An 18397-nucleotide genomic window follows, 5' to 3' on the forward strand; every position below is an offset into this window, starting at 1 on the left:
GTGCGTGTACACGGACACGTGCGCACACAGGACCGCGTACGTGCAAGTGTACACACGGGGTACAAGCTACAATTGGACACAAACGCGTACCCCCACAGCCACGTGTACGCACAGCCACGTGTACGCACATGCATACATGACTCGGTGCGAACGCATGCACACACACGGCCATATACGCGACGATGCATTTAGTCGACGACAAACTCAAAAAACGCGCGCGCACACGTGTGCATTGACACGACCAAACACACCCACGTACACACGAATGCACAACCTGCAATTTGCACGACCACACACGTGTCGACACAGGCATATTCAAACACGTGCACGTTCAAACGCATGTATTTTCACACGTTCGCACATATGTATGTGATAACACAGACGTGTGATCACATACATCATAGCAACATATGCGCATACTCGACTATTTACACGCAACTAAAGAGATCATGCACGTGCAGGAGACATATGTGCATTCACACAACACGAACACATGCATACGCATGTACGCATATGTGCACATGCGTGCATACACCACATACACGGCCATACATAAACGTATGCGCATACATGACTACAGACCCACATACACACAAATGCACACACGTCTGCATTTAAATTAAAACAAAGACCCACCCTAAAGCCTTAACAGACTGTTGGGGCAAGTGCAGTTAGCGATCACCTATGAAGGCCGGCACGGCACATAAGGGGATGGGGTGACCAACACCATGCCCGGCTGCCTTTGTCTCTCTAGTGGCGATGTTAACACACCGCACCAGGTACTCATTTGAGGCCCTGGACCGGTTCAGATAATCGCCACTGGTGTTGACCAGCACTCCCCTGTCACAAAACCTCACGAAGTTGCAAGCGTACACACACACGCGCGCGCGCAGTCATATATGCATATGTACATAACCTCGCAGCGGTCACACACAACACAGCCGAATACAGTGCTTCCACCGTATGGACATTTAGGCTGTTTGGACAAGCGCTGCAAGCGAGCACCTGTTAGTAGAGGACAACGCCAAGTCGTCTTTGTCTTCATCAAGTGTTGATGTTTTCACATCGCACTGGGTAATGGTTTAAGGCCGAGTCAACCTAGGGGAAATCCCAGAACCGGGTTTGTCATTACTCGCCACTGACGTTAGCCGTGGTCGGGAACGGAACTCGGGTCGCCCGGGTTCGTAGCGCAATGCGCTAACCACTGCGCAAATGCTCTCAACGCAACAAAGGCAAATACCCCCCATATAGCCTTCACAGAGCGCTGGGGCAAGAGCTGTTAGCTAGCGAGCGCCTATGGAGGCCGACACGGCGCACGAGGGGGTTGGTGACCAGCACCACTACACACATAGCCCCCAAGGGACAACCAGGCACAACCCACACGCAGCGAGCAACGACTTCGGTGATGGTTTCGTTCCCTCGTTTGTGATATTCGGGCGCAGTACGGCGTGATCCATGTTTAGATACCCCACTGATTTATTTAATGTTCTAAGCAAATACGACCGGCTCTGTTAGACCGAGTGTTATCAGGAAAGGCTTGACATCTTTATTACGTGCATTGAGATTAGTGAAAAACATGTAGAGGTTTTGAAATATTTTTCCGCCTATATCCCTTCCCTATTGTTTTAGCGAGGTATCTATAAATTGATCACCCTGTACATGACCACTAATCAATCAATGCATAGTGTGCTCGCTTGTAAAATTGTATCTTAAACCCCCAAAACATTACATTTAGAATGTATTTCTGATTCAACTTCAACCCTTTCGTATTTCTCGCGCTTCTATAAACCGCAAAGTAAATGAACAGAATGCTAATTATCATTCATGTAATTATATCCAGGAAAGCCTCACTCTTTTCATGCAGGGTCCTGCTACATCGTGGATGTTTGATCACTCCCTCTTCAGGAGAGTCCTCCATGTAGAAGGCAGGCCAATTACTCCGTGGAAACACCACACAGATGAGTGGATAACGCTAAAAAGTCTGGTGCACAAGACGGAAAGACGAAGCCGCTTGTTGTACTGCCATCAGCTGTCCCCCCCCCCCCACTGCCCAGCGGGTCTGGGAGGTAAACTAACCTACGTGATCCACCAACCCCATTGCGTGCAACGCGATCTTGTATACTGTTCTGTATATCCTCTGCGCATTGAGTGTATACTATATGTGTGAGTGTATCGTTTCGTGTTGGTGTCACGAGGACGGGTACCGTCGCACATTCGCGACCTAGTTATACCAAATAAACATTACCTTCATTTATCCAGCAACGCAGAAATTAGTATCAAAAGTATTGTCCATGAGGGTCTTGCAACATTGGGATGTTTGGTCCAATTCCATGAACGAGCGTTTGGTTTCATGTGGGAGAAAACCCGAGACTGTCCAGATAAATCCCCTCGCATTGAGGGGCACGATGCCCAAAGCTCCCCACAGATAAGATGTAATAATCCAATGCTCTACTGCAATCTAGTTTTGAACAAAACACTCGTCTGACATAAGGGGCAACTCCATATAAATTACGTGTAAAGTCAATAATATTAACTAAGTCACCTTAGTAGAGGAGTTTAAGTACCTCGGGTTCTCTTTCGCGAGTGATGATGGTACGTGGGAGCGGGAGATCGGCCGGCGGATCGGTGCGGCGTCCGCAGTGTTGCGGGAATAGTACCGTTCCGTGGTAGTGAAGCGGGAGCTGAGTTCTCGAACAAAGCTCTCGGTTTACAGGTCGATCTACGTTGCCACCCTCACCTATGGCCATGAGCTTTGGATAATGACCGAAAGGGTGAGATCGTGGTTACAAGGGGCCGAAAATGAGGTTTCTCCGCAGGGTCGCCGGGCTCGCTCTCCGTAACCGGGTGAGGATTTCGGTAGTCCGGGAGAGCCTCAGAGTCGATCCGCTGCTCCTCCAGATCGAGAGGAACCAGTTGAGGTGGTTCGGGAATCTGGTAAGGATGCCCCCCGATAGACTCCCCATGGAACTCTACCGGGCAAGTCCCGCTGGGTGAAGACCCCCGGGGCCGGCCCAGGACTTGCTGGCGGGACTATGTCGCTCGGCCGGCCTGGGGACGCCTGGGAATTCCCCAGGAGGAGCTGGAGTCTGTCACAAGTGAAAGGGAGGTCTGGACCGCCCTAGTCAACATGCTGCCGCCATGACCCTCGCCAGGACAAGCGAATTGAGAAACCAACGAACCTTGACCTATTACCTACAGACCAATAGCATAAGCACAGTTGCAGTGTTTACAATTGCTTACACTCTTTGGGGTGATATACAGCGTATACGACTCATCATAGCAAAGCGAGTCCTAAGAGAAGGGCACTTCATGAATCAAGTGAAATAATGCGAGTTTCTTGAATATATTTTTTAATATCATTATCGTCACCATCACTTAAACTGAATGCATGCATTAACACGTACATTGTGAGTTAAGCGCGTATGTTTACGTGGTTACGTAGGATTTTGATGAAAAATGTGATTGTCATGTATGATTTTTTTTGTTAATGAGATCAAATCGCAAAACTTACGAGTCGTAATTGTCACGAAATCCCTTCGCGAACGGGTTGTGGTCTATTTTCAGCTGCGTGATCTGCGGAATAATAAAAAAAGGCACATTAGTCAGCATGGGTACGGGTGAGTGTCTTTTCTTTCAAACTAGTTGAATAAGTTCGTTATTTTTTTTTACTTTATTAATATACACAGACGTTGTACGTTTTGTTGGAATTACTGTCCAGTGCAACGTCAAACATACGCACTGACGAATTAACCACCCAGTTCAGTACAGAGTTTGTGCATGGTGTATCATAACCCATCTTTCACATATCCGCTGAAAACTCAGTCCCCAGCGAGTCGGATATGCAACATAGCACTTACATACATGACGGGCAGTTTAAAGGTTATGAAAATAAAGAATGCTGTATGTAATCGTATTTCCTTTTCCATAACATTAGGATGCTGTCCTGAAACACGCGCCACTGTTAAGGTGGTCGGGTCTGGAAGACCTCGACACGTAATTTACTACTATAATGAGCCAAGAATGTCTGTGTCCCGCGCGTGACGTCACTCCACGTCGGCCAGCCCCCCTCATTAATAATCATGAACAGGTTACGTCCTCCACATGGACTCCCCCCCTCTTTAATAATCATGTGCGGGTGACGTCACACCACATGTAGCACCCCCCCCCCCCCTCATTAATAATCATGAACAGATGAAGCCCCCCCACTCCATTAATAATCATGAGCGGGTGACGTCACTCCACATGTAGCACCCCCCCTCATTAATAATCACGAGCAGGTGACGTCACTCCACATGGGGGGGGGGGGCGCCTCCTCCCCCCTCCTCGGCGTCAACTCACAACCCTCACAACAAAGGCAGAACCCCACGTCACGTGATCTCCGTAACGACATTGAGACATCGAAGTAAAAAGGACGTCATGATGCACAAGGGATTATAATCTTAAAATGAAATAAGTCTGTGTCACCGCGCCCTTACAAATTGCACACGAATTGATGCAATGAATATATCACGTCGCGGTCTGATTTTCGCTTGCAAGTTTCAGATCCTTGGGACAGGCAAACGGCTAGCAATGTATATTTACTTACAAAATGTGACCGTTTGATCCCTTTTAGGTAATTCGATGTTTAATGTCTTGTGTGAGGTCATGTAAGAGCCTGCAGCATTCATAGCAAATAATCTACGTTTACCAAAAATAGGTTCCTCTGTGAATGTTTCGTCTTTTGAAGAAACCACTCTTAAAAGGTGCTTCCCGCATAATTTTGGCATGTACTACTACTAAACTTCTACCTGTAGACCCATACTGCATATACGGCGTGCACCTGTAGGGCCATATACAGGATTAATCCGTCACAAATATAAATGTCCTCATTAACCCACAAAAATACGACACGGGTCACATGAAGCGCTGTTAATGTCGGTGCTTTGGCTTGAGCGCAGCTCGGCCGCGTTTGTCTCCCAGGTGTTCATGTTGACAACGCATTACATGGGCCCTGCTTGTTTTATATCGATTCTACCTAGGGGGAACGTCACTTCAGGATCAACTACTAATTGTCACTTTTATCGTGCACCACGTTCGGGAATCGAACCTGGCTAAGGGGGGCGGGCGGGGGCGTCGAGCACGTCACGTTCCGCTCCGCGCGTGCGAGCGGGTGAGGGCTTGGCCCACATTCAATCGGCTTTAGCGTCACACTCCGAGGGGGGGGGGGGGTGGGAGGGGGGGGAATTGATTGGTTCACTGGTGACGGGGGACGTCTCTGTGTCAGTGTTTAGCAGGAGACTTAACGCGATTCAGCACTTGTAATCTGACCTGCCCTATGAGTGAAACCACTCAACTTTCATCCGGGGCCGTACATTTCGGGGGCATGAATTCGAAAGTGTATATATATTATTTTTGGGGTGCTTTCTAGTTGAATGCATTTCGACTCGACTATACGCCAAAATTTCGCCATTCTGCATGGCCCTTGAAGAACATTATAATAATTTGTCTCAGTTACCATTGTCTATATGTATTGGACGTGTAGACTATAGGTGATATCAATCACCACTGCAAGCTGTTCACTTTACACAACACTAGGCTCATTACGATATATTCAACGCACTGATCATTGCTATATCCCAAATATAAAACGGAACGTCCGTGCCAATAACAGCTGGCAAGTTCACCGGCATTTGTTCGAGCAAGCCTGTCGGCTGATGAGCCATTGTTTCGTTTTCTACTTCTCGTCTCCGCAACGACTAGAATGCTACTGCTGTGTTTTTGTTGCAGGGATGTGCAGACAATGAGGATATCGGACGACGATGGCCTCCGTATAGCCGTACACAGTGTATAATGTAGAGCTGTCGAGTGCCTATTCAACCAGATACGGTGCCCGACGGGGATGGTGTGGCTAGCACAACGCCTGACCGACTTTGCATACCCAATGACGAACTTTACACACCGCACCAGAAACTCATCTAAGTCGCAGTTGATCTAGGGGGAGACTAAGGACAGGTTCTGATTCGACTTTCTGCTGGTCTTAAAATATAAGGAAACGGCTCTTCATCTCGTCGCTATATGTGTAACTAAGCTACGTGTCCAGGGCTCTCTAACACGAGTTGGAACCTTAGTTGGTGATGTTTTTTTTTAAAAACATTACTTTAAATCGTTCAATAGCGCTCTAGCGACGTTACTTAGGAGTCATACTCAGCAGTGACATTAATGGAGTGATCTTGGAATTATTTTCTAGTATTTTTTTCTCATGAATGTAGCGTCAAATTTTCGTAAGGAAGCCCTGGGACATAATCATATACTTTATAATCTGATTAAAAAAATTATACTACTACATGTTATGTAAATATGTACACTATATGCATATTCTAAATTTGAAGCTTTCGTTTTTTCGGTAAAGTCACGTAGGTAAAATAAAATAAGTGAAAACAACTAAATTAAATCACGTTTCGGAGGCAACACAAGCTTTCGTCTTCAGGTGGAACAGCCACAGCAAAATAGCTGTATCAAGTGAAGAGCTATTTTGCTGTGACTGTTCCACCTGAAGACGGAAGCTTGTAATGCCTCTGAAACGTCGTGATTTAATTTAGTTGTTTTAACTTATTTTATTTTACCTACGTGACTTTACCGAAAAAAACGAAGAGTATATGCACATTCTTTGGGTCTTTCGGTAAAGCCACATAGATAGAAAAAAAATTAAAAATATATCACGACGTTTGCGATCACAACACAAACAATCGTCATCAGGTGACAAAATATAGCGGGAGAGCTACTGAGGCAGGAAAAATATAGCAGGAGAGCTGCACGATTTCCTCGATGTGGCGGTGGTTTTCGTTTCCCCTACATTTCCATGCTAATCTCTCACAATACAATGGCCACCTCCGCAACTTCGTCGTCCTGGAGGCAGCTCAGCTCTCTGATCTTACATTGACATGCAAATTTCATCTCTAGCCCCGCCCACTTTGCTTATCAGTTATTTTCGACTCTGAGTTATATTACCAGGTTAAATATCTTTACATTAACAGGCTAAATGTCTCACTAACACAGCCACCGTTTCTCGTTTTTCCTCGATGTGGCGGTGGTTTTCGTTTCTCCTACATTGACATGCTCATATCTCAAAATACAATGGCTACCTGCACAGCTTCGTCGTCATGGAGGTAGCTCAGCTCTCCGATCTTACATTGACATGCAAATTCCATCTCTAGCCCCGCCCACTTTGCTTATGACCCTTGGGCTACACCCATCTCAAACCTATATAACATCCTGCCTCAGCAGCTCTCCCGCCATATCTATTCACCTGATAACGATTGCTTGTGTTGCGATCAAAACGTCGTGATATTTTTTATTATTTTTCTATCTACGTGGCTTTCCCGAAAGATCCAAAGAATATGAATTCCTGCAGTCACGAAAGCTTAATTAGTTTTGCTTCCTGTTTTAACCATGGACTTCACATAGCCAATGATAACCACTCATGTTATATGATATACGTACAGACTGGATCTCCACAAATCTCATCTCTGTACTTGGGTTGCCACTTGACATTGTATTTCAGAATCAGAATCTTTATTTATACTGGAGGAATCTGATGAGCTATAGTGCTCTTTTTCACAGATATTCAATAGAGGCAGGCCAGAAAGTTATAACAACAAACAATTCAAAACGCTAAAGGAGTGCAAAGTGTAAGAAAGTTAAGCAAATCACACAAAAAAACTAAACTATTTTAATTTACGAGGGAAAGCCCACTCAGCAACACAGCTCTTTTTCAGAAGCGACCTGGCCACAAATGATAGCTCAACGAAGTGGCTTATCGTGTGGAAATTTATAGCAGCCAAATAATCTAAATAATCCAAAAGCATGTTTCTAACCCTGGAGGGAAAAATCAGAGGACCCGGAGAAAAATCCACGCGATCATGGGGAGAACATTTAAAGTCAAAATAAACAGGCGTCAGGGTAGGGATCCAACCCCCTGACCTCTTGCATACCAGGCGAGGGAATGTGGAAGTCTTCCCGGGAGATTAACCCCCACCCCCCCCCCCCTGTTTTTGTCAGTTGCGCAATAATACACCACTCAAGACAATTAATTTACATGCAGTTCCCCCCCCCCGCCCCTCCCTTTTGACATTGGGAGATATTCTTCTTCCCATGATATGTCCCGGTTTTTTTTTTTCCCCGCAAAGGTTGGCAACTCGACTGTGTGCCGATTCATGAGTGAAACAGGGCGTGATGCGAAGCGGTGAGATGAGACGAGATACATCATCTCTGTAAGCCGTGGGGGTGCTTTTTTTCTCCCCATTCGCAGGGGAGGAAAGCAAAATGGGTTTTTAGAAATTATCTCGCGCCACTTGGAAGCTAAGATGAGCAATTAACGCACGAGCTAATTAAACTGTAAGCGGCTTCTGTAATTCCAAACACGCTTCGTCTTGTTGTTCTTTATTGTAAAGGTGCAGCTCTACATTGTATTGCTCTTTACAATGCTGGCGGACGGGTGTCCCCTAGTGAGAGTTATATGACCTCTAAAAGACAACCTCTAGAGAGTATATCATGGGAAGATTATTTAGGCCTACTCGTCCACTCCGGCCAGGCGTCTCGGAAGAGGCGGGTGTATCCACACTTTATACTCTCTGGTTCTTTCGGGAAAGTCACGGAGATAGAAAAAATAATAAAAGAAAACACGACGTTTCGGTCGCAACACAAGCGGCTGTCTTCAGGTGCGAAAAAAATATCTGCTGTTGTGCCGCTTGTGTTGCGACCGAAACGTCGTGTTGTCTTTTATTATTTTTTCTTTCTACCCACGTGACTTTACCGAAAGAACCAGAGTGTATGGATTCCTACAGTCACGAAAGCTTCAAATCAAGATTACCCACACTTCATCCAACTACAGTACACGCGATCTGCCAGTCGACTGTGATTTACCAATTTATATTGCTGGGTAGACAAAGGCGGGGATACTTAAGAAACTTGCACATTGTTTCAATTGCCAACGTCAGGAGATCAAATCGAACGAGTGACCACTGGATTGCAAGCGCGAGTGTGCTAATCATCACGCCACGGCAGACTGTCATGGTGCTCCAGTAAGTAATGATATGTGGCGCGTATGTCGGTGCCTACGACACGCATTATTAAGACTACGTCAATCAGTGCGACTCCCCACGGTCCGTCTTCGATTGTCTACGAATCGTCTGGCACGTTGCGCAATGCGCACGTGAATGGGGGACATTGATAAACAAGGGGAGACGATCATGCGTGGGGAGGGGAGCGAGATGGAGTTTGAGAAGGTCAGTGCAATTAAACGGCATCAAATATATTGGGCATGCTGTACAAATAATAATCCACGCATGCCAACAAATCAAGCCACCACCATCCAAAGAGTTTGTTCCAATTGGGCTCCGCGAACAAATAATCAACTACGGTATTAAGTTATTAAGGGATGTTGCTTACTGGCGATAAGGACTTGCTAATTAACTGAGCCCCCCCACCACCACCACCACCACGCTGAATGCTCAGCCGCCCTTCTGCAGTTTTAGTCACCGCATGAATTGTTGGCACACATTTTTTGTTCGCACAATTAACGGTGGACGTCGCAGCCTTCATTCACACAGGGGGTGAGAGGCAGAGTGGATGGAATGCACGCAACACATCCCTGTGTTGCGTTTCACATTGGTTTCAAGTTTATTTAACATTCACCCCTCGCCCCCCCCCCCCGCCCCCCTTAAGAACAGGTGACACACGCTGCAGGGCTGCCCAATACGTACAAGTCACGTTTTCAATGAGGGCGATATTTTTCCCGTGAGTCCCTGAGCCCCAAAGTCGCAACGGCATTCGCTTGAATTTTAATTTAAAGCTTTCGTGACTGCAGTGATTCATATTCTTGGTTCTTTCGGTAAAGTCACGTTGAAGGGAAACAATAAAATAATAAAAGATATATGAAACAATAAAATTCTCACGACGTTTCGACTGCAAGACAAGCAGTCAGCATCAGGTGTGAAAACCAACGGCAAGAACATTTGAAAGAAGTGGCGGTCAGTATGTATCTATTTATTTATTTATACACGTTAGCGCCACGGATAGCGATTTGACAGTTTGTTTAGATGGACGAGTCCATCTATGTTCGGAAAAGAGGAGGGGGGAGACGAAAAATTAATGTATGCTGTCGGAAAGCCACCGTAAGCGTGAACAATCACTTAAGACCCGAAATGGTTTATCAAATCCTTCCAATGATTGCTAAGCCATAATCCATCTTATTGGTTGAAATTGTCTCTGTGTTTGTATATTTGGATAGCCCCATAAACGAATCTCTCATGGTAGCCAGATGGCTTGCAAAGAACCTCTGTCTTGGAGAAGTCAATGTCATGTGAGCCTACTGAATTATAACAGTGATCTACCACGGCCGAGGTGTTGGTCCTACCGTGTTTAAGGTCTGCTTTGTGTTCACGAATGCGGTCCGAGACATGTCGTTTGGTTTCTCCAATGTAACTACTACCACAGAGGCAACTTAGTTTGTAGACACCAGGGTACTGTATGTCCGGAATCACATCTTTTACAGACGGAACCAGATCACGAATTTTATGTAATGTGTTGAAACGGACCTGGATCTTGTGTTTATTCAAGTTTTTGGAGATCTTTTTTGTGATCCCCGCAATGTAGGGTAAAGTGATGGTTTTGAAAGGCTCCTCAAGAGGGTCCTTCTTCATGGTTTGAGTGATAGCTTTGCGGATTGTATAGTCGGAGTAACCATTCGCCTTAAGAGCTTGGTGTATGTGTTTGAGTTCACTGCCTATGTGTTCCTGGTCGGATATGTATTGGGCTCTATGGTGCAGAGTCTTGATGAGAGAATTCTTCTGTGATGGATGGTGGTGGGAATCCGGTTTCAGATAAGCATCCGTATGGGTAGCTTTGCTGTAGACAGAGTGTCTCATTGAACCATCAGGTCTCTTTTTTATTAGGACATCCAAAAAAGGTAGCTTGCCATCTTTTTCGACTTCCATGTTAAATCTGATGGCTGGGTGTATGGAATTGATGTGGTCGAGGAATTGGTCTAGAGCAGGCCGGCCATGTGGCCAGATGACAAAAGTGTCATCCACGTACCTCTTCCATATGGTTGGGCGCCGAGTGGCAGTCTGGATGGCGTCAGTCTCAAATTTCTCCATGCAAATGTTAGCTATAACCGGTGATAGGGGGGAGCCCATTGGGGTGCCCTCAGTTTGTTTGTAGAAAGTCCCATTCCAAGTGACGTATGTAATGGTTAAGCAGTGTCTCACCAGGGGAGGTACCTCAGTGTTTAGTTCTTGATGAACCAAGTCTTCAATGATTGCGATGGTGTCAGGTACAGGAACTTTGGTGAATAAGGAAACTACATCAAAACTGACAAGCAGGTCGTCTGGTGACAGGGAAATACCCTTGATTGTCGATACTAGGTGAGTAGAATTTTGTACCGCAGAGGTGTTTTTTTCCAGTGAAAGGCCGCAGGATTTCAGACAGAAAACGAGCCAGTTTGTAGGTGGGGGACTTGATAGTAGAGACGATGGGACGAAGGGGTGTATCTACTTTATGCATAGCTAGCAACCTCAGCAAAGATGAGCGTTTTGAATTATATAAATTAAAAAAGAGGGATGACATTGTAATCCTCTCAGCCGACAAGGGCAATGCTATTGTCATCAATGATAAAATAGAATATAACAACAAAATTAAATAATTACTCGACGATGGCAGCTATACAAAAATATAAAGAGATCCCACTAACAGCCTCATCACACAAACCATCAAAATAATTTCTGATTCAACCGCATTAATTGATCAAACTAAACAGTTTTCGGTGAAACCTTCTGCTGCCAGGCCACCAAGATTATACGGCTTACCAAAAATACACAAAGTAGATACACCCCTTCGTCCCATCGTCTCTACTATCAACTCCCCCACCCACAAACTGGCTCGTTTTCTGTCTGAAATCGTGCGGCCTTTCACTTGAAAAACCACCTCTGCGATACAAAATTCTACTCACTTGGTATCGACAATCAAGGGTATTCCCTGTCCCCAGACGACCTGCTTGCCAGTTTTGATGTAGTTTCCTTATTCACCAAAGTTCCTGTACCTGACACCATCGCAATCATTGAAGACTTGGTTCATCAAGGATTAAACACTGAGGTACACCCCCTGGTGAGATACTGCTTAACCAATACATACTTCACTTGGAATGGAACTTTCTACAAACAAACTGAGGGCACCCCAATGGGCTCCCCCCTATCTCCGGTTATAGCCAACATTTTCATGGAGAAATTTGAGACTGACGCCATCCAGACTGCCACTCGGCGCCCAACCTTATGGAAGAGGTACGTGGATGACACTTTTGTCATCTGGCCACATGGCCGGCGTGCTATAGACCAATTCCTCGACCACATCAATTCCATACACCCAGCCATCAGATTTACCATGGAAGTCGAAAAAGATGGCAAGCTACCTTTTTTGGATGTCTTAATAGAAAAGAGACCTGATGGTTCAATGAGCCACTCTGTCTACAGGAAAGCTACCCATACGGATGCGTATCTGAAACCGGATTCCCACCACCATCCATCACAGAAGAATTATCTTTGTGAACACAAAGCAGACCTTAAACACGGTAGGACCAACACCTCGGCCATGGCAGATCACTGTTATAATTCAGTAGGCTCACTTGACATTGACTTCTCCAAGACAGAGGTTCTTTGCAAGCCATCTGGCTACCATGAGAGATTCGTTCATGAGGCTATCCACATATACAAACACAGAGACAATTTCAACCGAGAAAATGGATTCTGGCTTAGCAATCATTGGAAGGATTTGATAAACCATTTCGGGTCTTAATTGATTGTTCACGCTTACGGTGGCTTTCCGACAGCATACATTAATTTTTCGTCTCCCCCCTCCTCTTTTCCGAACATAGATGGACTCGTCCATCTAAACAAACTGTCAAATCGCTATCCGTGGTGCTAACGTGTAAAAATAAATAAATACAAACCGCCACTTCTTTCAAATGTTCGTGCCGGTGGTTTTCACACCTGATGATGACTGCTTGTGCTGCAGTCGAAACGTCGTGAAAATTTTATTGTTTAATATATATTTTATTATTTTATTGTTTCCCTTCAACGTGACTTTACCGAAAGAACCAAGAATATATAGGCATTCGCTTAGTTGACGTGAGATCCAGACACAATACGTTCTGTGCAATGTGTGGAGTGGAATGAGAGAATGGTATATGACATGCGCCCCGATAATTTGTCTACACCCACGCAGTATCCCTTGGCTGCCTTCCCACAGGACCGACCTCCCCATTTCTATTTCTCACCACCCCGCAAAATCCCAAACCCTCTTCCAATGCAACTCCATCGACTCAATTTTCATTCGACCGCAGACTAACTCAATCACATCTCAATTCAACTTAAAAAAAACTCTATAGTTTTCAAATTCACTCCAACAACTCAGCCTCTCAACTTCACAACACTAACCCAATCTCTGTCAACTCCACTACACCAAAGCAATCACGTCTAAACTCCACGAAAACCAATCCAAATATGTATTAACCCCATCTGTCAAACCACCACTCAATTCCACTCCACCAACATAACCACTTCTCAACTTCACTCCACTCAGCCCATTCACAAAATCCACTGCACCATGAAAATAAACGGAGCAACTTTCCTGTGCGTGATTTCATTGCAGTCTTCAAATGCTGCGCAAAGTCCCACGTCAAACAAAGTTGCACATCATTGACCCATGGTCATCTATGAGGGCCCATCATTGAACATTAATAACTAATAATGAGGCCCGACCCCTATCTCTCCCTTGTCACCTAGGAGGCCTGGTTCAAGAAGCTCAGCAGGAAAGCTAGGGAAGGAACGGGTTTGTTCGGTCTATAAAAAAAAAACAGGGATTTGAAATAAATGAGGGTGAATGAAAATAACGAATTCGAGTGTGTTATTTGTCTTCATTAAAGACGGAGTCATCCAATTTTATTATCACACATTTCCTCGTCGTCACGTGTATAAGGAATCGGGCATGTTTAACCAGTTTGTCTTCACGAGCACGTGGCACCCAGTCAGCTCGGAGCGCTTGTGACTCTGGTAGCAAAACCATTTTAAAATGTGGTTGAACCCAGTTGTTCTGTCTCCGATGAACGTGCAGCTTCGTTTATTACGTGCTGAGGCCGTGTTAAACACAACAATACGGGCAACGCCAGAATTGTTGATATAGTGATATTGCGGGAACTTTTTGCACTACTTGTAAAACTCCTCCATCAATAAATATTTGCTCAAGATGAGGGTGCTTCTTTTCTGCTGTCATGTGGTCTGGAATTCCCTTTGTCTAGCCGTACACACTGCTGATACCATCTGTTCAATGCCAGGGGATTACAACTTTCTTATACATTGGCACTCTCCTAATCTTAAGAATTCTCTTCATACAATATTCTACTGTAACGTATATAATTCTACCCCCCCCCCCCTCTCTTTGCTTAGAATACATTTCTCAAAACTCCCCTTCTCATTCAAAGTCTCCAGATGTGTATGTACTGTATTCCCTCTATATGTAAAGCGTATTGAGAAGTGACCTAATTTAGAAGCATCATAAATACAAACTTCATTGCAAATTGTATTGTTTAACCGGCCAGCTGAGTTCCAGCCTCAGCCCTGGCTATCACCAGTGGCGATTGATAGGTGAATCGATCCTCGTCGAGACCCTGGCCGCACCTCACACCTTTGCTCCCAGCTGTCACCAATTGGCGCTGACCAGCGTGCTGAAGTTTGTGTCAAATAACCCATCAGCGGATTGACTCAGAGCGGTAAATCTGTGCAAGTTTAACATTGGTTAAAGGGGACCACAATGCGCATTTTTTTCAGGAACTGCTAATGGGTTTTTGCATATATATATGCACATACGCTCTATGATTTTTACACGTTTTTTTGTGGTGGTGGTGTTTGAAACTTATGGTTTTCAGTCCCGCACTATTACGATGGGGGGGGGGGGTTTCTCATCATTTACAAATGTGATTGTTGGTGCAAACGACGGGCTGGCGGGGCGTCTCACGTCCGTGTTCTGGTAGGCGGTGACCGCGATGAACTGTGTCTCGGGGAACGTGAAGGTCTGAGCTCGTCCGGGCTGCGTGGCGTCCTCCACGCCCTCCTCGTTCACCTCAACCACGTGCAGTCGCGGCTGGTACTTGTGCAGGGACTGCAACACGATCATCTGCGAACAGAAGAATTGCATCCGCGTGCAGGCAGCCGTGGTAGGGAGCACGGGGAGCAGATGTCACGAACGTGTGTAAAACGTAAAAGTGCTGTTGGTGGCTGGCCACTTTGTGTTTTGGTCCGGTGGTTAGCAACCGTGTTTTTTTAATGAATAAACACATCCTTTCAGAGCAAGGCCAGGTGTGCTTATATCCAAAGTCGTGTGCTTGTATCAGAATTTGCCGTTTACCTCCCACCACTAGTGTTAATGTAAGCATGCGTTGCTTACAAGAGATGTGTGTGCTTATACGATGTAATTCACTATCATATTTCGCAGGCAATGGCGTATTGTGGTTGTCTTGAGCCTTGGTGCACGTCATACTTATTTCGCACGACTGATGTCGATGCAGCGCAACAACTCTACAATTACACATTCAGGTGGTCAAGCCAGACGACTGCCACAAGAGCAGAGGAGTGTATCGCCGTGGTGATGTCTCCTTCGTATTTGCGGATCGGGCATTGCGTCGTTATTAGTTGCACGTTCTGTTCTGGATGACCGCAGACGGACACTGGAGAGTTTTAAATTTTCCATTTATACATCATATATCCGCATTTGTCAAGGTTTGTAGGGATGCGATTTATGGTGCACCATGAGCTTCGTGGAAGATAAAAAGCAGGGATCTTCTGCGTTGGGTTTTTTTTTCTCAAGGTGTTTGTTTGTGAGTAAAGTTTTCGTGCAAGTAATGAAACGGGACACCCTTTTCAATTCTTCCCCCACCTCCCAGTTCTTCGTAACCCGGCGTCTGGGTCCCTCCATCCCGTGGGTCCTGGTGCAGTTTCACTGCTTGCACACTCGATTGCTACGCCGCTTACGCAAGGGCGTTCATGGAAGGATAGGGTACGCAACTTGGGAGCTGGGGATAGGGTAAGCAACTTGGGAGCTGGGGATATGACATTGCAAGACAGTTCTGGTACCGAGACATGCACTGGAGTGGTAACCCAGAGGTCAGCGACGAAGGAGAAGCAAGACCTCGATCCAGTTGGATGTCGACTTAGTAAAAACGACGGCGTATAGCAGAAGGAAGGAAGCGATGGCGAGGCGCGGAGATATCGATGGCACTGCCGGTCATGAAATATTGACCTTGAGTCATTGCCATGCAAGGCATTATCATATGTAGCATATGTGTGTGTTGTCATTTATGTAGGGGTGTATGATGTATACATATAGGCTTGTGAAAGAAAACCAACTAGGAAATACTAAAATACAACATCAGCACTTGCGTTAATGAATATCTTATCATATCAATAAATCAATGGCCATTCCTTCAATGAAAGTTCAGTAGTGCATAATTTTTATTCGCATTGACCATTTTGGCGTTTTTCTGTTTGTTCAATTGAGTGGTCGCGTGCATCCATCGCTGTCCATCTCAGTTGCGATGCCTCCTCGTTGTGTGCTTCGCGGGACAAACGATTGCGCGCCGCGAGTAGGGCTTAGCACAGGCAATACCGCGTACAAACACATCACGGTGTGGATTTACATCGCTTCTAAATGCGACCGCATCTCGATACGCTGTAGAACACCAGTGGGCATATTTATTCTATAGACAAACAGAGGCGGGCGGTCACATGCAGAGGGGAGAAATGAAGGTCCTGCGCCTGGACTTGAACACGGACAGAGTCAACAGCACGGACGGCTGGGGGAGGGGGGGGGAAGGGAGTTCCAGACAATTGGGCAGAAAATAATGAGCGACCTCCTACTAAGCGATGGCTGTCTGGGGGACATAAGTATCGAAAATAGCTCAATTAACTTCAAAAACTCGACATGAGCAGGATAAAAGGTTCAGCCCTTCAATTGCTTGTTCACACCACTGCTGGTGGCCTCCAAGCGATGGGACTCGATAGAGCCCCTCTAAGGAGAATATTTGGCCTACTCCTCCACGCAAGCCGGACTTGAGTAAAAGACAAAAGATTATCCGCGTAAGACGAGGCGCAGACCGACCATCACAATCCGCAACCACCTTCCACGTGTGGAATCCACAATAGGGACTGGCCGTGCAGGCTGGATTGACACAAGCAACACCCAGGGAGTAGAGTATGTATATGGTAATCCGTCAGTATTCAATAGGCGTTGCTTTGGAGACGGGTGATGATTAATTATCAAAAGCATCATTCCAATGTGTTGCTTATTCGCCCACTTAGAGGAAGAAGGAAATCGTCATTGACCTTTTGCCCGACTGGCATTGTTTAGGTATGTCATTTGATGACAAATTAAGTGCTATGACTTTGGATGAAAGCGCTATGAATTTTTTTATTATTTTGAAATATCAACGTATTTAGTTAATATGAGGAATGCAGTTGTGTGCATGATGAGTATGCAATAGTCACGTCATGGTCATGTAGCATACAGTTAGATCGTATATTTCGCTTCGTAGAGAAACAGGGTATGGACACCATCGTCAAATAGAATAGCCATTTTTTGTTACTTAATATGATTATTGGTGGGATTTAGTATATGTGTTAACCACTGCATTCTACCGCATGTTTATTAAAGGCACACGCAAATTTGCACGAGCGACGAAATATGGATCAAAACTCACCTGCGCCAAACCCAACACATCGTTACGAATGTGAATATTATGATGGTACTGGGGGGCGAGATCTATATTTAAGCGACACGTGGATCTTTTTCAAGCAAAACATTGCAAGAGGCGTAGAGAAATAACGGGCACGGTAGCGCAAACGAAACTAGTAGACACCACGTTACGTAATCTCTGATGTTTGTATTACCAAAATATTTTTTTCTCTCCCAGAGACCCAGAGGGAATCTCTACCGATCTGCAACATTTAAAAATAAAAATCGCGAACTTGCCCTACCATCTGCCCCTCCGATGTGCTCTCGGGTTGTGCCTGAAGAATGTTCAATTCCGAAGGTGCTCTGAGCACGTGGAGCGAAACGACGGACACGATTTCGTACAACACCGGGAAAACACATCGCAGATCTGGACGGCACGACGGCGAAGGTGTCCACGCAGTGAGATGTTGAAACACATTTAGCCAAAAAAAAATCCACTCGAGTCTCCTGGCCTCCATGTATATGTGCTCTAAAGAAGGGCCATTGCTCGAAACGTCGCCTAGTGTATCCGTTTTATTTCAAGGCCACATAGTGCCATTGACGAACGTGTTGAGTTTTCAGCTAACCGCCCCCACCCCGCCTA

At 45.6% G+C, this 18397-nt stretch overlaps 1 protein-coding gene across 1 annotated transcript in view; it reads right to left on the reverse strand.

Annotated features, from left to right (window-relative positions):
• LOC116940952 (uncharacterized) overlaps nt 1-18397 on the reverse strand; it is a 53326-nt gene that overhangs the window by 6373 nt on the left and 28556 nt on the right. Inside the window, exons 4-5 of the mRNA XM_032951385.2 lie at nt 15043-15201; nt 3512-3573 (exon numbers count right to left, since the gene is read on the reverse strand). Coding sequence (XP_032807276.2) covers nt 3512-3573; nt 15043-15201 — 221 coding nt within the window. The remainder of the gene's footprint in view (nt 1-3511; nt 3574-15042; nt 15202-18397) is intronic.

The sequence above is a fragment of the Petromyzon marinus genome, chromosome 10, assembly GCF_048934315.1.
Source record: "Petromyzon marinus isolate PM22_M1 ecotype Great Lakes invasive population chromosome 10, UKy_Petmar_22M1.pri1.0, whole genome shotgun sequence".
NCBI classification, from domain to species: Eukaryota; Metazoa; Chordata; class Hyperoartia; order Petromyzontiformes; family Petromyzontidae; genus Petromyzon; species Petromyzon marinus.